The sequence below is a fragment of the Balaenoptera musculus genome, chromosome 12, assembly GCF_009873245.2.
Source record: "Balaenoptera musculus isolate JJ_BM4_2016_0621 chromosome 12, mBalMus1.pri.v3, whole genome shotgun sequence".
Classification (NCBI taxonomy): domain Eukaryota; kingdom Metazoa; phylum Chordata; class Mammalia; order Artiodactyla; family Balaenopteridae; genus Balaenoptera; species Balaenoptera musculus.
The window spans coordinates 80284713-80305128 of record NC_045796.1 but is presented as its reverse complement, the minus strand read 5'-3'; the positions used below and the strand labels follow the sequence as shown (position 1 = coordinate 80305128).

The 20416-nt window shown below is 38.3% G+C and overlaps 1 protein-coding gene across 4 annotated transcripts in view; it reads right to left on the bottom strand.

Moving 5' to 3' along the window:
• Positions 1–20416, bottom strand: part of COL12A1 (collagen type XII alpha 1 chain) — a 119308-nt gene that overhangs the window by 68912 nt on the left and 29980 nt on the right. For 3 of the 4 annotated variants that reach the window (XM_036870924.1, XM_036870926.1, XM_036870927.1), the window contains exons 14-21: positions 13742–14014; positions 7207–7473; positions 6548–6740; positions 5343–5464; positions 3427–3576; positions 3226–3345; positions 2963–3127; positions 2248–2394 (exon numbers count right to left, since the gene is read on the bottom strand). In XM_036870924.1, coding sequence (XP_036726819.1) covers positions 2248–2394; positions 2963–3127; positions 3226–3345; positions 3427–3576; positions 5343–5464; positions 6548–6740; positions 7207–7473; positions 13742–14014 — 1437 coding nt within the window. The remainder of the gene's footprint in view (positions 1–2247; positions 2395–2962; positions 3128–3225; positions 3346–3426; positions 3577–5342; positions 5465–6547; positions 6741–7206; positions 7474–13741; positions 14015–20416) is intronic. The other variant, XM_036870928.1, reaches the window with a different exon arrangement.

Here is a 20416-nt window from a genome sequence, read left to right as displayed (position 1 = left end):
GAAATGAAGTACATACACTTTTTTCATTATTATAGCAAGGCGATGACATTTAAATTTGGTTGAAATGGTATTCCTCTCCATATTTCAAGCTTTTACATGTATTCTTTCACATACTAAGAAGTTACGGTAAATCAGCTTAGAGGCCCAATACTCATAAGTCCTCTCTGAATGGGTGGCCAAAGGGTTCTTCAGCCTCAGGAAATTCAAACCTGAGCTCATTATCTTTCATGAAAAGTTGCTCCCCCTCTTCCTGAAAGCACCACAGTTTATCAGTCACCTAGACTCAAAACCTCTGACTTAGCCTTGGATACTTGCTCTGGTCTCTAACCTTGTACATATACCAGTCAATGACACCATGAGTCCTGACAGCTCCACTGCCTTTATCACTCTTGGCACCATCCAAGTTCACTGCCCTCATTATCTTATTGACTATTTATATTCATGTCTTATCTCCATAACTGTAAGTTATACTCTGTGAAGACAGAATTGGCTTCCTATTCATGTTTAGTTCCTTTACAAGATCTAATTCAGTGGTACGAGAAGCTAACCATTTTCTCACTCAGGAGACAGGAGAAACCACCAAGTCTTCTAAAGTTCGGGAATATCCTACTGCCTGTGATTGTTTTCTCTGTTCATAAGTATAGGTGAAATGACTGACACAGAAAAATATTTGGAATAAATATCAATGAAAATAGAAATATTAGGCTCATTAGGACCGTTAGAAAGATGTTCCAAATAATAATTATACGAGAACAAATGCAGTGACTCTGTGAGCATGGCAAATCATTCTCATGTAAACTCTTTCTACTTTCTTTGGAAGCCAAAGCTGAGAAAAAGAATTTCCATTCTTAGTATCCTAACCTTTACTGTACTTGGGTCATAATCAAGCCTACAAAATTATCAAGCAATTTTACTGTCTGGGAAACTAAATGAATGCAACTATTACGTAGCTGATGTAAAAAAAAATAAAGAAAAAAAGATAAAAGATGTTTTCATCCCCACTCAAAATTCTCTCCAACTGAATAAAACCGCAACTCTCTCAGCTAATCCAGAGCCAGATGCCTACAAATTCTGGATTCCTGGCTGGTCTGTTTCTCCTGGGAAAAGGTCAGTCTATTGTTCAAAATCCAAAAAGAAAATCTGCAAACTTTTGGAGAGAGAAATTCAAGAAGGAACATTCAAATAAATGTATCCTCAGTATCCAAAGCATGTGAAACATTTCTACCACTTTATGTATTAAACTCATTCCAACTTTCCAAAACCAGAATAAATTAGTGAAAGACAATCTTTACCAGAATCTACATGTATTTAAAAGAAATTTTTCTCATATAATAAGAACCATAGTTTTTATCATTAGTTTTCCAAAAACCTTCAATTTGGTGCTTACCATGTTTTTTGCCTTATGGTTTACACAAATAGTAATCATTTTATGCCACTCCTTGTCACTAAAAATTCACTTCCATAATTTTATTTCTAAATCTTAATTCCTTATCAATAGCTACCTTTTTTCAAGGACCTCTCAAAATGTCTTTACCCATTTGGCCTTGAGTAAGTAATTGAACTTCTCTAAATCTGTTTCTTCAGTGGTAAAGAGAGATGATATCCTTTCTAAAAGTCCAAATTCTAAAATTGTAATTTGTCTTTATATTTAGAGGTTACAAGTGCAAAGTATCAAATGTGATCATCTGTAGTTGGGGCAAAGCGAATCATATATAAGACCCCTCTTCCATTTCTAATCAAAAACAAAAGGCAGCAAACTTTAGAAAATAAAAGTCTGAGAACAACCATTTAATAGTTATATAGAGTGAAGATGCTTTACCAGAGAATAGATATACACCAGGAAAGAAAGCATCTCTCTTTCTTCCCCAATCTCACTTGCGTGTGTGTGTGTGTGTGTGTGTGTGTGTGTGTGTGTGTGTGTGTGGTGCAGGCACATATAAACTAAATGTATCCTCAAATAAGCTAGAAGTCATGTACAGTTTGATGCCATCAGAAAAAAATCAGGGACTAAATCAATGATTCTCAGCTGGAGGCAGTATTCTCCCCAGCAGACATCTGGCAAATTCTGAAGATATTTTTAGTTGTCATGACTCAGGGGATGTTACTGGTATTCCAGCGGGAAGAGTCCAGGGATGCTGCAAAATTTCTCACAAGGCACAAAAGAATCCACTTCCTCCATCCTGAAAAGAATTATCTGGACCAAAATACCAATAGTGCTGAGGGTGAGAAACCCTGGGCTAACCTCACCTGGACCTTTGACGCTGTTACACAAGTTGACGACGAGGTCATCCACGATCCTGGAGAGGGACTCAAAATCCGCCACATTGTATGCATGGGTATCATCGGGATCTGTTGCGATCATCTTTAACTCAACTTCATCAGCATTTTTAATACCTTGGGGAAAATGGATGTACACAAATTAAAAGCATGTCTCAGAAAAAAATTAATGGAACAAAGCAAATATTTCATGGGCTACCCTTATATATTCAATGTTAACTAGAATGTATGTATGATTTTCCTGAATAATAAAATGATTACATATATAAAATAGAAACAAAAAATAATATAAACTAAAGGCTATTTTGTTTAGCTTCTTCTAAATGCTTCTAGCACTGATTCCCCATCAAAAAGTGTCTCTTCAGTGTTTTTTCTGGAAAGTGAAATAACGGATATCAAAAATAAACATGGTGCTGTGGAAAACCAAACAAGAATTTCCTGAATCCTATTAATAGTACATTTGTCCTCTTGATTCATTACTCCCTTCCAAGAAGCCATGTAGTTTCGTCCCATTACAAGGAGAAAAGAAAAACACGAACGAACTTCCTGGTACATTATTTTGATAAATAACGTGATAGGGCAAGTGTGTCTGTTTGTTTTTTCATGCTTCAGAAAATATCTTTACAGAAATATCCTCGGCACATTTGTCACCCCTGGGGGCGTGGCAATTCCCGTCCATGCTTACCAACAGCAAACAGCTCCACGCCTTCATCCTTGAGTTTTTTTGAAGGTGCCTCAACGTCATCTTGTGATTTTCCGTCAGTGATGAGAACGCCAATTTTTCGAGCTCGAGGTCTCATGCCAGCTTGGGGCTTGAAGCTCTGCTGGCGAATGAAATTCAAAGCCATGCCTAGTGGGATTGTTAAAAGAGAATCGGTCACATCATTACTCAGCCACAAGCTCTGACCGAAAGCAGGAGCTGACAGCGCGCTGGAGCACCTGACTCACCTGTGAGGGTATTGCCTCCTTTGTAAGGTAGGTTTGCCACAGCCTGTAACAAGCTCTTCTTGTCTTTGTGAGCGTTTAACTGCCACTCTGTTCTGGGGTCCCCGCTATACTGAGCAAGGGCTAAAAGGACACCATTGGCATTAGCATATATAAAAGAGCATGACGAAGACGTCTAAATGCCTTCAATGTTGTCACACCTACCAATCTGTACTCTTTTGGGGCCAATCTCAAAGACTTCCACGATACGAGAGATGAAGCTTCTCACAGTTCTAAAATTCGCCCGGCCGATGCTCCACGATCCATCCACCAGCAACACGATGTCTGCTTCAGCCCTGGTGAGACACTCCATCCCTGACACGGCAATCGTGAGACAGCACAGAGTAAGGAGCACGTCCTTTGTCGGGTTACTTCCTAGCCACGCCTCTGCCACCCCCTGGGGGCTCAGTGTCGCCTAACTAACTGTCCCAGTTCTGTGGCTCAGCGATGTAATTTGGAGTTGAAGGCTTTGAAAACATGTCCATATGATTTATTAACCTCAAATAAGAGTCATAGGAACCATCCATCCCTCCAATAATTATTTCAGTGGAAAATCTTTCCTTCATCTTTGACTATATTTCTGGCCACAATCATAGAACACGGAGACTTAAACCGTCATCGTAAATTTGAATGAGCTCACAAACCCAAAAGGTAAAATATATAAGTGGGAATGTACAGCCATCTAACTATAAGGCAATAATAATTTTAATAAAACTTTTAATGTGACCTAGATTGGATGTTGTTGCATTTTTCTAAATATTCACGGTCATTAGCAGACAAGTATGAGATGAACTGTTAAAATGTGTAAGCTACAAAAAGTTTCAGTGAGCCAAAAATATCTTTTAAATTAATTAAAGCCCCCAGTATTACATATATTATAAAGGATTAGGCACATAACTCTTAAAATTAGAACTTTTTGAAGTAAAGATATAGTGTTTAAAAACCTGATAACTATTATTTAGTTATTAATTATTTAACTCAATCATCTACTATGTATAACAATCAGGTAAATACAGCTGGTGAGGTCTGCACATTTAAAAAATCAAGAGAGAAGGAAGACAATCTAGAAAAAAGATACAACAAGTATACAGACTGAGAGCTACAGAGACCACACGCACAAACACTGATACAAAGCTAGGGTGCTTTGGAAAGAGAGAATTATCCCAATATCCTCAGTGCACAAGCTACAAAATAAAAACATAAGTCAGTTAACATCATCATAAGAGAAACAATTGAACATTAATGCAAAACAGCAAGAGTTGACCCTTTCACTTCTTTTATCCACATCCATGTTTCCAAATGCTCTCTTTTCCAGGAGCTTATGTTGCCAGCTACAAATTTTTCAACTTCCTGCCATGTTAGCATCTGATCTTTATATTACAAAAAAACAACAACAATAACAAAAAAAAACTCACTGAGAAAGATTCAGTGATGCCCATCACGCTACAAAGGCGTCACTGCGTATTGGGCGCTCCATCAGGAATTAGGATTCCCAAGTACTATTCCAAGCACCTAAGCCTTTACAAGTCTGCTCCTGATCTGACAAGACCTACTCTTTGCTAGCAAATGATTAAAATATTTAGAAGCAAACTCTACCCGCCACCCTCACCTGGAAGAATGTTCAAAACTAGCTTCATGCGTATCAAAGTTGTAGTCCTGGCAGGAGCAGAAAAGTATGAGGGCTTTATGTTACCATTTTGCTTCCCAAGTCTCAGTTGCCCACCTATTTATGGAACACAGTGCTGCTTGCTCAGCCCAGATAAATCATTTTTACGATTACTTGAACAAAATAAAACTGCATTTTAATCATTAAAAAAAGAGAGAAAATGTATATTATCATTGTAAAATCTCAACTTTAAATAATCCAGGACTATGTAACTAATGCAATACTGACAAGAAAGCCTTAAAAAATGTTGGCAAAAGTGTGCTTAGCTGGATCTTTGAAGAATTTTTTAAGTATATGTTACTGAAATAAATTTTAGTGTAGTCAATTTTCATGGTATGATTCACCTAACAATTCATATTTGAAAAAAGTTGCAAAATACTGACTTTTCCTAGGGGAATGTAACTCAATTTCTTACCGGAGGATAAAACTGGCATTACAGTTGTGTCAGAGAGAGTTGTCATTTCTTGTCCAACAAGTGGTGAACTTTCTCCTCCATCAAACATTCCAAAAACATTTACTTTATAGGTGGTACCTGCCCTGAAATGTTAAAATATATAGTCTGTATGCATAATAACCTCAAGTAGTAGCATTTTTTTTTTGTTTGCTTTGTTATAAACATTCATCTTGATTTACGAACTTTCACTCAGAGGAACTTATAATACATAACATTGCAGGAGAAGGAAACTAATTTCCATCACGTTCTAGTTTAAGCCCACACTATGAGGTATCAAGGGAAACTAGCCTGCCAGCATTCTAGAGAATACTAGGGGTTCACGGCACCAGTTTCCACCTTGCCTTTCCACTAGATGTAGAATCCCCACCTTCCCACTGAGCAAGTCAGGGAAGGATCGGGCTTTCACTCTTATTGCTTCTAAGTGATGCGCTCTAAGAAAACAATTTAAATGTTGTACTTGCAAGGGAACATACAGCACCTAGCACAGTGCCTGGCACGTAGGAGGCTCAATAAATTTCATCCTTCCTCTTCTGATAAAAGTAAATATCAAGCATTTATACAGATTTCAATATTGTTGAATGAATCGTTGAAACAAACCAACTTTCCACCAGGCAATGCACAGCAGCCTGTTCTTTTTACTGTGAAGAATGCTGCTGTTCCAACTCAAACCTCCTTCTTTCCCACCACACAGCCTGCAGCAAGAGCTTGCATCAGCCCCCCCTTCCCCAATCCTCCCAGCTGAGCCCAAGAGCAAAGGCCTGCCCCCTGACTCCTGCAGCCCACCCTGGGAGAGGATGCACGCTCGCATCTCAGCGTCATTCACCTGGGCCTTTCCAGAAGGCATGGGGACCCCTACATTTCCATAAGGCTGGCTGGTGATAAACTGCTTTTGGTGAAATCGTGCAATGTGGATGTTAATTTTTAAAAAGCAGGGTGTTGCTGAAAATAACACCATTCCTGATCACTTAATAACAAAAGTCATTAAAAGAGTACAACTGCTCAGGCCTAAATTTGAGTCTCTGAACCCTAACCTCAACTTCAGCAGCACCAAGAGTGAGAAAGCAACTTTGGCTGATTTTAAATACTCTGCCGGCAAAGAGACACATAAGTGACCATGTGTGGAAGGCACAATCTGTTAACAGAAACGGAATAGAGTTCGTTCCTACCTAAGCTCCTCCAAAACAACTGTGTTGTCATATGGTCCAACCACTAACTCCCCCAGTCTTCTGTCATCTCCCGTGGGGTGAAATGTGACCTTGTAACCCTTGACCTCCCCAGGCGCAGGCTCCCAAGTCACCCGGAAGCTTGACATGGTTGGGTCAGATGTTTTGAGGTTTCTGGGTGATTTAAATCGAGAAGCTGTAAAGATAATAGATGTTAAAATATTATCCATAAGCCTAGGCTTTGGGGGTTTTTTTTAGCCCCTACAGTAATAAGTTGAATCCAAAATATCTAAGTGATATACATGGCAATCATCACAAACAAAATACTTCAAAATATACACTTATAAAGAGGATTGAGTCAGAAAGCACAAGCTATAATACCCGATAAAAATCAGAATAATAGAGTAGAGTGCTACCCAAGTGGAAGTATAAATAGTACTCACAATTCAGAAGATTAGATTAGCATTAGAACATTAATATGGAGAATCATTTTACCAGGAACTAGATTGGTAAAAATCATAGGCTAATTAGGCATCCTACCTAACTATTATAGTATAATTTATTACAGACTCCATTTTAGACATTTACAAATGAAGTAATGTATTAAAATCTCCCTTTAAAATATTACACACTTTCCCAAAAAAATTATTATGGTTTTATACCTGTTGTTCCTGATCCTTGCCTAACCTTTCCTTCTCCTGTCTTGTAAACTGGGAGAACTGTGATGTCATACGTGGTCTGGGGCTGAAGTCGCTTTAACATTGTTGAGGTGACGGTGGGTGACACCTTGGCAACCATCTGTCTCCCGCCCACACGGGGGCGATACACAACACGGTAGTTGACAACTTTCCCAGGTGCTGGTTTCCAGGTAACTCTCATTGTGTTTTCTGTTTCTTCATCCACTTTCAAGGTTTTCAAATCATCGGATACTGTGAGATGAAAGGAAGATTACAATGTATACTGTGCTGAAAGAGAAGGTTTATTATGTCCACCTCCCCATTTATGTGACAAGACGCTACGTGTGGTTTCTTAAATACGTACACTATTCCTTTACTTAGCACTGTGAGCTCTCCTAAGTTCAAGATGGCATGTGAGCCTAATCTCAGTGAGGTCACAGTGAGGTGTTTTCTCTTTATCTGGCTAATAACTAAAAAATGGAAATTCATATTGCAAGGATTTCGTATTTGCATTCCAGGGACTTTAGGAAAGAAAACACCCATTTCTGGAGATGAGCTTTTAGAATTTTTATTATATTTCCATCTGTAAAGAATTCCTGTAGAAATTACAGTGTGCAGAATACTAAAAATCACGAATACAGGGTCAGAAATATTCCTTGAGTCTTTTCAGAAAAAAGAACAATGCATAAATGACTACCCAGAGCGACTGCAGTTAACGCCATCCTTTGTGACTGCCGTGAACACGTAAGACTATCAGCACAAAGGAGCAGGAAACTGACACATAAAAATATCTCAAGGGCTCTGGAGATGAATTAGTATATACTGAGTAGCTTTAGAAAGCACTGTATGTAAGAAGGTTTTGATTAATATACAATAAACATTATTTATTAAATTATCTTTCATTAATAACTGTATCAGAAACAGGTCACCCAACATCCACAAAGAGCCAATACATCCCTCTTCTTATACCTAATTGAGCTTATAAGCAGGATCATTTCATTCAGTTCAGTATTCTCAGCATTCAAAGGTCGTAAGTATCTTCTAGAGAGAGAGACTAAGCTGAAGGAAACACTGCAAAGAATCATTTTTGATTCTAAAAGAAATTTTCATGTTCAGGGCTTCCCTGGTGGTGCAGTGGTTGAGAATCCGCCTGCCAATGCAGGGGACACAGGTTTGAGCCCTGGTCTGGGAAGATCCCACATGATGCGGAGCAACTGGGCCCATGAGCCACAACTACTGAGCCTGTGCGTCTGGAGCCTGTGCTCCGCAACAAGAGAGGCCGCGATAGTGAGAGGCCCGCGCACCGCGATGAAGAGTGGCCCCCGCTTGCCGCAACTAGAGAAAGCCCTCGCACAGAAACGAAGACCCAACACAGCCAAAAGTAAATTAATTAATTAATTTAAAAAAATTTTTTTCATGTTCAAACAGGCAAGAACCACTTGAAACAACTAAAAAAAACCTGAAAAACTTTAAAATATATATGTATACATATATATCAACATTTTTCAGACATTGAACATCAGGCAGCACAGGACCATGGTCTCTGGGAGAAGAGAAACAAATGAGAAGGAGCTTGATCGTTGCCCTGACTTATTGCTTGGAGAGACTTTCCAGCCCCCGTACAGGAAGGGGGCACCCAGATGAAGCACCCTTAATTGAGGAGGTAGTTTTGTGAGTCTGGAGAGTCCAAGGCACTTAGAGCTGGCAGAGCAAAGTCCTGTAGAAATGGTGCTACAGAGAAAAAGCTCCCCAAATCAGCAAAAGTTCCTCCTTGAGTCTTCGACCCAGTACTACTCAGTGCATATGAATGAGGAAACTACCCAAAACCAGAGGAAGAAGCACCTAAAAACAGCAGGGGGAACAATTCCCGAAGTTTATGCAGGGCCAGAAATGTTCCCCCTCGCCAGAGTAAAAAACCTCAAAATTCTCAGAACATCATGTAGAACACTAAGGAGGTCATTGCCCCAGTAGTGGAGCAAAATTAGCCCTCAACTAGAGGTTTCTCTGGTCTAGCTCTAACAGAGTTTTAAAGAAAGCTTCAAAAATATCAAACTGTTTCCAAGTGAGTTAGCTGCAAGGCTTAAGGATATTTATAAGAACATAAAAATATCTGACACCCAACAAAGTTAAATTCATAATGTTTGGCTTCTAATAAAAATTACCAGGAATGCAAAGAAAGAAAAATAAATTACCCATGTTATGGACTGAATGACTGTGTCTCCCCAAAATTCATATGTTAAAGCCTTAACCTCCAATGTGGACCTGTAAGGAGGTAATTAGGGTTAAATGAGGTTCTAAAGGTAGGGCCCTAATCTGATGAATTGGAATCCTTATAAGAGAACGAGGAGACACCGGAGAGCTCGATTTCCTTCTCTCTCTCTCTCTCTCTCTCTCTCTCGTCTCCCCCGCTCCCCCGCAATATGCATAGACTGAGGCCATGTGAGGACATAGAAGATGTCCATCTGCAAGCCAGGAAGAGAGCTCTCACCAGAAACCAAATTCTGCTAATAGAAACGGCACTACAAATAATGCATATGACAGAATTATTCAAAAGGGACTTTAAAACAGCTATTATAACTATATTCCATATGCTGATGATGGTAGAAGAAATGTTAAGCATGTTAAGTAAACACATAGAACAAATAAGAAAGACTCAAACCAAACTTCTAGAGGTGAAAAGTACAATGTCTAAGATGAAACATGCACAGGGTGACATTAAGAGCAGATTAGAAATTGCAGGAAAAAAACTAGCAAACTTGATGACATGATAATAGAAACTATCTAAAATGAAACACAAGGGACTTCCCTGGTGGTGCAGTGGATAAGACTCCGCGCTCCCAATGCAGGGGGCCCTGGCTTTGATCCCCGGTCAGGAAACTAGATCCCACATGCGTGCCGCAACTAAGAGTTCGCGTGCCACATCTAAGGAGCCCACATGCTGCAACTAAGACCTGGTGCAACCAAATAAATTAATTAAATAAATAAATATGTTTTAAAATAAATAAATAAAAATAAAATGAAACACAAGAAAAGAGAAAAGATGGACAAACTGAACAGCACAGCAGTGAGCTTTGTGATAACTTCAAGCAGACGAGTACATGTAGAACCGGAGTATCTGAAGAAAGTGGGGGGCAATAAATAAAATATTTGAAGAAATAACGGCCTGAATATTTTCAAATTTTATAAAACTATAAACCCACAGATCCAACAATCTCAATGAACCCTAAGCACAAGAAACATGAAAAAACTACACCAAGGCACATCATAAGCAAATTACTTAAAATCAGTATAAAAAGAAAATCTTGACAGCAGCCATAAAAGCAAAAGATATATTATGTACAGAGGGCAAAGGTAAGAATGACAAAATAGGTAAAGAAATTCAATATATGGTTATGAGTTAGTTTTCTGAAAGATGCACGTATAATTTCAACTAAGAGTATATTGGTTGCAATTTTTTAATTTTAGGGTTTAAAGAAAGTAAGAGAATTCTCAGCCAATTCCATTACTTTCTGGAAATATTAAAATTTATTTAGTTAATCCTCAATTCTCCATTACTGTTCTCCAGGTAAGTGAACTATTAAAAGAAAAAAATATATATTTTCAAACAAAAAATATAAAGACCTTACATAGGATTTTAGAAAGAGTATGGGAAAGAATAGTACACAGAACAGTCTATCTGTTACAAATGTTGAATAAATCAATGTGTGTCTAACACTTTTCTAGAAAGAGTTCTGCTAAAATATGTTTTCTGACCTCTTGTTTCCATCTCTTCAACTTTTGTTCAGTGGAAAAGGACATCTCTCCCTTACACAAATTTCTCAAACCAATTTCATACAACTCAGAATTGAGAAAAATGGACATTTAAATCTTATGAGTATTGGTCTAAAAAGAAACCTATGTCCCCAAAAGAGTGGGATCCCAAACTTTAAAATATTCCCAAATTTAAACATGTTAATAATAGTCAAATATTGTACTTCATACCTTGAAATGCTTCAAGGATCTCAATTGTATTCCTGACTTTTAATTAATTCTTTAAAATAGAGGAATTGAAGCTAAATAAAGTCCAACATATCTCATCTTAGATTTAATGGGAAACTTTGGATTTTAAGGAGAGAAAAAAAATCCTTGCTGGCTTCCCATAAGGAAAAAGCAAGATTTTTCACTCCATTCACAGGTATGCCACACGCTATAAAATGCTGTTAATACCCCCACTCTAAGTTCTTTTCATGTTTTAGTAACTCTCACAAGATGCTTTCCAACACCCACTGTACCTCTGCTAAACCAGCTGCCATAATTGGAGGGCCAGTAGAAAGTTTCCCATCTGCTGGCTTTCTAGCCACAATTCATGGTTTTCATTGTATCAACAGTCTGCATACCATGTCTCTGAGTGTCAGGTGAAAACAGAAAATATTTCCTGAAAATACTTCCAAAATGTCTCCTTGGAAGTTTAGAAGAAACTCGAAGAGCATGACCCAGTGACTCGACCCAGTTATCTGCACCATTTAGGACTCATCCACCACCTGAATATACTACATCTGACTCAGATTTCTCCCAAGTACTTTCTAAACTACCTCACTTTCCACAAAGAGAGCAAAGCAAAACACAACGACAAAATGGTAGTAGAACAAAGAAAGGTTCCTGTCTTCCATCGTACTTGCCTAGCTGCTTGAGCAGCTGGCATAATCTCTAGAAAATGTACTTTCATTGCTGCTTAGTCTGTTCATAGGTCAAAAGAGGCTTTTCTGTTCACTCACCTTTAAATCAATCAATTAGCCAAGAAATAGTGAAAATTTCTTAGATGCTCAGCTTCTTAGAGATGAAAGTCTATCTAGGATTTCTGCTAACATACTTACTTTGGACGAAAACATATCCTTGGGGAGATTTTAAATCCCAAATAAATATCTGAGGATTCAATCTTTTCACAAGAAGAAATGATGGAGGAGAATCTTTGGAAAAAGTTTCCCTCTAAATACATAAATTTTGATAATTTCTCAGCCACGTGAATTGTATCTTCACTCCTACAAATAAATTTAGCTAGATGTGTCATATGTGGCCTAAATTTACAACACGGCTTCTCTTTACAACAAGTGAACATTTACCAGAAATAGAGATGAATTTGGGCCAGCTTCTTGAACTATATCAGCCAATATATTCAGACACAAGATTTCAATCACTACCATGGAAACCAATCATGTGACTATCTGAGAAATATGCCTTTTGTTGTATTTAAATCTCCTATAAGGAGTTTGATTTTTTTAATCTGGTTAATTTTGACACAGATTTAAGCTTAGACATATCCAACTGAGTTTGCCAGTGATTTAAAAAAAAAAAAAAAAAAAAAGATGAATTCCTCAGAGAACTCAGACCAAAAGATTTTCATTTAAGGACAACCTAAAATCAGGATACAAGACTTCATTGAAATTGCTCATGGCGTTTCCCTCTCTCCTCCTTTGGCAGAAAAACCACCCCTTTCCTCCAATTCTTTCTAATAAAAGGAAATGCAAGAATGCCCCAATCTTTCCCCTTTTCCTAAAATCCTCCCAAACAATGGGAATAAACTTTCCTCCTATAAATACTTAGAAATGCCCATCCTTAACAAATTACTTTTTAGGAAAGACAATTAAGAAATACCAACACACCTCTCACTAGCCACCTGATAATAAATGATGAGAGGGTGATTCAAAATTTTTCACAAGAAAGAATATTAATGAGATGAAGGTAAATTTTTGCCCCCAGAAACCTGAGTAGACTTGATTTAGCCTCCCCAAACATAGTAAAAATAATCTAGGATTAGTCTTGGGTGTATAACAATCATAGTCTCAATAGCCAGATCATTTCTCAACCTTCTCTAAGTAGCTAGGCACTATGCTTGGTGCTTTGCCCACTGTTATTTCATTTAATCCTCAAGACAATCTGAGGCTGCATCCTACACATTAGGAAACTGAGGCTCAAAGAAGGTTCAAGAACTTGCCCAAGGTAATATAGTTATAAATGTGCCTGAATTTTCTTTGTCTCCATAGCTTCTGATCTTTTTACTAGCCGAGCTTCTTATCTAGTTGATCTTTCCACCAGAAAAAAAAAAAAAAAAAGAGAGAGAGAGAGAGACTGAGAGAGAGACAAACACAGTTCACTTTTGAACAATGAAGGTTTGAACTTCGAGGGTCCACTTATACACAGATTTTTTTCACTAGCAAATGCTACAGGACTACATGATCTGAGGTTGGTTTTTTCCTGAGATGCAGAGGAACCTCAGATAAGCAGAGCCGACTATAAATTATACTCACATTAACCCTCACATTGTTCAAGGGTCAACTGTGTAGGTAGTTGGAAGGGATTCAGTATTTCAGACTTTGATATAATTTTAGATGCAAAACAAACCTGAATTTAAACCACATTCATTAAAGGTCCTAATTTTTTAGTCCCCATTTGTCATATAAGGAAAAAAAATGCAAGTGGTTATCATGAGCTGATAGCTATTAGGTAGCGCCAACACACTCAAACCCCTTGGACTGTTACCTACATTCAGTTGTGGCTTCTCCACTCAAAGGTTCTCCTTCTCCACTACTGTAAATTGCAAATACTGAAACTCTGTATTTGGTCTCTGGCTGCAGATTTTCTATCACAGTATGAATTGCATCTCTAGGAAGACTCTTCTCTCCAGCCTCAATATCATCATACAGCGATTTCCACGAGACCCTGTAACCGCGAACCATTCCTGGAGCAGACGTCCAATAAGCACCAATCGATGTGTCGGTGATATCTTTAGTAATCAAATCCTGAGGTGAACCACGCTCTAGAATAGAAATGAAAGGGGGATCATTTTTTAATGTCTACTATACATGTAAATACTCCTTCATCCTAGTAGACATCCTGATTTGCTGGAGTCAATTTGTCTAATGTTGCCCATTTCTTCCTTCTAAGCTGTCTGTCCTATTCTGTCAGTGGAACAGAAGATGGGATTAAACTTTAGAATTATACCTGATTCCTGCCTATCACCCTGGTCCCCATATGTCCAATCAGATTGAAATGTCCTTCAGGACAAGAATGGCATCGAAATATGAAGAAGTACGTGCCTAAAAAAAAAGTGCAAAGGAAAACAAAGCATCTAAATCCCCAAATTTTACAGTTCAGTTCTCCTTATTGTGCACAAAGATCTTTATTTCTTCACCATCATCTTTTCCTCTCTTATCTTATTTAAATAAGCTCAGTTTCAACATACCACTTCCAATAACTCCAACAATCTCATATCACTTGCAAATCTTAATTCCAACAATCTTTTTGGGGGGGAAACTCTATTTGTTCACAAAGCTAAAAAAAAGCAGAAATGCAAATTTCCAACTATAGCTTAACCCTAAGGAAACTAAAAACCACCAATTCTTCTGGAAAATCTAAAAGCAATTAGTCATCAAAATAAAACACACCACTTGTTCTAGCTAATCAAAAATGCTTGCTGCTAAATTTTGGCTCTCTCATTTAAAAAAAAAGTACAACCCAAATGGAAAAACACGGCAACCTTGACTTAATAGGAGACACAGATGTCTACCAATAAAACCCTAACTTTCCGTAATTTAAATGTACAATAAATATACAGGTCACTTTATATTGGCTACCTTTACTAGGGTTTATGCCACAGTATGACATAAATATAAAACTATCTGCTTCTACAGCATACGTTTTACCAGTAATTGTTGTGTATTCAAGAAAATGATATATAATGCTGCTACAAGAATGTTGAAGACTGTTATTTCACTTGAATCAGGGTAAAAACGAGTATCTTTAAAATACTCATAATTATTTAAATTTCAGTACATAAAGATAACAGTAAATGAAAAAGAAACCTTAGTGGACAAAAACCTATCATATATGGTAGATTACAGAGGGAAAAATAAATAAAATGGGAGCCGGGCATCCTACCAGACCCCGAGATGAAATGGAAAATTCTAACTCCATTATAAATAACTTCAACTGCTGACAGGACATCTCATCTCTGGAGGGAAATTAGTTACATATTTCACTGCAACCTAGAATATTTATTTTCAAGAACATACTGACTTCTTTCCCCCAGTACTTGAGGCTAATCTTCATTTGAAGGTCTTCTTTAATCGTATTTGCTACTTAAATGGTCACACATCTTTACATCTTCTCTATTTACAGGAATATAAACAAATTGTTTCTTTGGTTGGGTTGGGTTGGGTTTGGTTTGACTTGGTTGTTGGTTTTTTTTTTTTTTTTTCTTTTTATTTTGTTTTGATCATTGATAGCCCAACTACTGGTCTCTAAGTTTTAAATCTGCAGCATGTGTCCTTTGCTTGATATACACTACATCCTTTTTTCATATGTGCCTCTTCACTTAAATTTCCTAAGTTGCAGTTAGCAACAACTGTTGTGAAATAATACTTGAAAGTACTTGAAAGTGATTCTGAATTTAAGTGAGCTAACGAGCTGCATTAATAACATTCCCGAAAAGTATAAGACAAAGTTAGCTTAGAACATGGGAATTATCTTCCAGATTAACACTGGAGTCATTTACAAACAATAATTTTAGTTTCTAGTTTTCCCAAAGGTTATGCTTCTCAGCCTGTTTTTCTCCCTACTTTCTATAGCACCGAATTTGTGACATTGTTTATTTCCATGGCAACACGACATCAATCTCACAAACACAGGCTAATGATTTCACTGTGAGAAAATAATAGGAAGGGAACTGTGGTTGAAGCAAAAATACATTCACAAAGATACTTCTGGGCTACAAACAAAAAGAGCCTAGCTCACAAGACATGTATTCCCATGGATTTTAATCAACTATGTTAACACTCTCAAGACCTGGAAAGCTAGAACAAAATACTAGTAAAACTGCAGTAAAGGCCTTTGTAAGGTTTGTCAACGTCCTGGAAAGAATCTGTAAAACCACTTTTTAAGATTCAAACAAAATATTAGCTGAAAAATATTCCTGAGTTCCAATTAATGGCATGACAACACTAATTCAAGTGAACACTAAGTAAATTCTCAATCACAGAAAAAAATCCTCAAAAAATTATAGTTTCTGTCTCACGCATAAAGGCATTACTGGCAGGCACTGGCACTGCAACATTGCACGTTCATGACAAAGAAATGTGGAATACAAAGAAAGAAAAAAGACACCTCAAATCAGAAGCCAAGATTGAAAAGATAAGCTGCTTCAATGGGTTTCTTGTTATGTCAATCAGTCAATTTGATAAAAATAATCCTAGGGCTTCCCTGGTGGCGCAGTGGTTGAGAATCTGCCTGCCAGTGCAGGGGACACGGGTTCGAGCCCTGGTCTGGGAAGATCCCACGTGCCGCAGAGCAACTAGGCCCGTGAGCCACAACTACTGAGCCTGTGCGTCTGGAGCCTGTGCTCCGCAACAAGAGAGGCCGCGATAGTGAGAGGCCCGTGCACCGCGATGAAGAGTGGCCCCCGCTCGCCGCAACTAGAGAAAGCCCTCGCACAGAAACGAAGACCCAACACAACCATAAATTAATTAATTAATTAATTTTAAAAAATAATAATAATCCTAAATATTAAGTTTATACTGTTGTCAAATGCATTGAAAAACCTTTTTTCTCCAAAAAGCGGGGGAGTTGGGTTTTCAAGCTGTTGCATTACACCCACGAATCTTGAGAATATGATGTACCCGTGACAAGTCTATTTTATCAGACCTATAACCCTTGAAATTTTAAAACATGGAAACTTGGCTTCGCCAAATATTAACTTACAAAAAAAGCAGCAGTTGAATTCACCCTGTGATCTGACTGTCAGGCTGCCAAATGGCCAAGCTGGTCTGGGGACCTGGTGAGCAGGCCATCACCTCCTGGGGCCCTGGGACCCTCAGCAATGCAATAATTGGACTGGACCCGATCAGATACACAGAATCACCCAGAGAGCTAAAGACTCGGCCATGCCCAGATCAATTAAATTGGAGTATCTGGAGATGTGCCTGAGCCCTGATGCTTTCTAAAAATCTTTTCGATCTCCTCTGTGATCCTAATTCCTCCACGATTCTCTACTCTTTTCTCATTTGGGGGCATTTATTTGGAAGTTGTTTGGTCAGTGTGGGAAGGAACCCTCACACTCGCTTTCACTCTGAAATGAGAGACAGGTGTGGTGAAATAAAGGCCAGTGTGATTAAAGCAAAGCTGGTCAAAATTGGCAGACACAGGGACGCTGTGTAGGACGGCGTGATGGTTTCTATATCGCATGGGTCTATGGCCACACACAACAAGTCACTCTTTAGGTAGTGGCACGTGCCCAAGGCTGACCCTCGGAGAACGGAGAAGTTGACTAAAGCCTCTCATCACACCCTTTCCATCCCATAACATGAGTGGGATTTCACCACTGTCTCCTCCCCTCCATCCTGCGTCAGAAGGAAATGGCTCTCAATGCATGTTTCTTCCTTAAGTGTTGATCACATTTTCCTGTGAATGAGGTTTGACCCAAGTGTTACCTAGCCAGGCATTTGCTTTGGCTTAATATATTGAATTGTAGGTTTTGTCCTCAAACTATGGAACTTCAGACATCAGTAGCTACAGAAAGAGATTATTTGGCTTGGATTGGGTTTGCAAGAGAGTCTCTTTTTAGTGTACCTGGGAAGGAAGAGGAAAGAGAGAGGAATAAGAAAGATGTAAGAAGACCAGTATATAGCCTCTGCCCAGCAAAGGTTACCATTCTTCAAAAGGGGAAGACGTAGAAACAGCGGCAGCAAGCAGAAACCAACTCCAGGAGACTTTTTGCCGCTTTGTCTCAACCTTTCCCCAAACGTGGACCCACTTCTGCACCAGCAAAGGCTCCCCTGTTTTGAGCTCCTCCTCTCCCTTTGCCCCAAGACTTACAAATATATGTTTTATGATGTTTGGGTTTGTTCACGTTTTTTACCTAAGTGACATTGTTTTCAATAATTTAATCTCATGGTACTTGTTTTCTGCCGTTCTGAACCATATGCCTGCACTTTGCATATTACTTTTACCTCTGGGAATAGAATATCCGGCAATCGTTTCAAACAAGCCATCTTCTGCAATGACGGCATGCCTTCATCTCTATTCCTTTGATTCCATCTCAATAGTTCTCCCTTCTACTCTGTTCTGCCCAGTATAGTACCAGGATAGATGTAAGGAATAACAATGCTTTTCTGTCATAAATTTAAACAAACAAAATTCATCAGTTTTTGAAATTTTGATACTCAGTATTTCTGATCTGATTACAGGACATACTCACATATACTCAAAAGGCATCATTTCTGGTGCCTGCGTGCATGCATCTCTGTGCTGCTGGGGCAAGTAATTAGACAGGTGCATTTCTCATGATCTGAACATCCACAGAGGGTTGATTCTACTTTTTCCACAGATGAGGCCAAAGAACTAAGGCTTCATTTAAGTAACTTTCCTACATTTCCTTAGCTCTTTTCCATTTGCTTTCTAAAAAGCAAATCGTCATCCAATTCAAACATAATTATACACAAATTAGCCAATGATGATAACGGAAATATTAATCATTATGAAATGAAACTCTATTTTCACCTTATAGATGGTTCCAGCCGGCTTCCATTGAGTTTCACATACCACTTTCAAAAATAGAAGTTAAATTGAAAATGTAATGTAAACCCTCTTCTGAATCAATTTGTCTTTTCCGTTAGAGCTCAGCTCAAAGTCATCCAACTTTCCACAGCAGAATACAGACGACCTGCTCTGGATAACGTTCACGTGGAAACACACTTGATTTACAACCAACGACTTGGAGTCACCATTCCAAAGGACAAAGTTCACTATTGATCAGTTAACTTAATTACTTTAAGCAGCACATAGTTCTATAAAACCCCTAAACAATTAAATGGACCTTCAACCTCAAAGCCCGGGTGAGATTTCTTCCATAAGTGTCACCTCTCTGATGTAATATAGATTTTTCTCTGATAAGCCATTGATTTGCAGAAAAGAAAATATGAATTACTGTTTGGTGATTGTGCTAAAGTTCCCTGGAAACATCAGGGTTGTTATACGCAGAATGTATGATTTTTCAAATTATGAGACAGCAGTAAATCTAGGAAAACATAGAGGCCTTATTTAGTCCATCTTGGAGGGGCCCCATGTCATTCAACATCTTGCAGAAGAATTCCTGTAATGTGCTGAAAACCTCATTGTAACAAAATGTCAGCTGAGTTAGCTTGCTTTGATGTATAGGAAGCCATTCATGTGTAGGACACTGGAGAGTTGCTGTGGCAACCGAAACAAAGGAAATTCTGAAAAAAATCATCTTTTCCATAGCCAAAAAACACACTCAAAAATAAAAGAACTGTATTATTCCAAAACTGAAATTTTCATTCACTTGTGGTAATCTCTGAATTAAAATGGGCATTATTCGTTTCGAGGTTTATAAGAGCAGGTTTCCCTCTCTGTAAACACTAACAGTGACAACCAGAAGTTCTTTCAAGACTTGAAGTTCATTTACATGTACAGCAGTGTTTTAGTAATTACATTAAACCCACTTTACCAACAACAGGAGTAAGAAACAATGTAAATCAAACCTAATAGTTTGTGCTCAGATTCCTCTGAAGTTTGGATCTGAAATGGTAATAAACTCTGGCTTTGTGAATCTGTTTCATACAGTACTGGGGCCAACCATGAACTTCCCCAACGCCAATGCTAATAAATCTCTCTTCCAGGGACAGGGGAATTTTCTGATCATTGGCGGCATTTCAAGAAAGCACTAGGAAACAGATTCAAGTTAGGGATGGTTGTAGACCACACTAATTAGGTTTTTTAATTCTTTTTTAATTGAATAGAATGCACTTCAGTCAATCTATAAAATTTTCAACCCACAGAATGCCCTTCCTGGCTGAGCCATGCTTCTGGATGGAAGAAACATTCCTTCGAGGTCTGCTCTAACCACCTCCTCTCCCAAGAGAAAAACAGATTAGAAAAACAGCAACCCTCAAAAGCAGTTGCCTGGCTCTGATTCTGGGCTTTCCATTCCCTGCATTTACCATCATATCCTATTCCTGTATATGGTATGTGGATTTGGCTAGGTTAATATAATAAAATGAAATAGAATAACCAGGGGCACAAATCTTCTATTATTTTCACTTAGTCACAACTATGCTTTCACATATTCCTCAAGTTTACCACACATCATGCAATGAGATAAATATGTTAATAAAATCAGGCTGGCAGCAATTTCTCTAATCCTTCA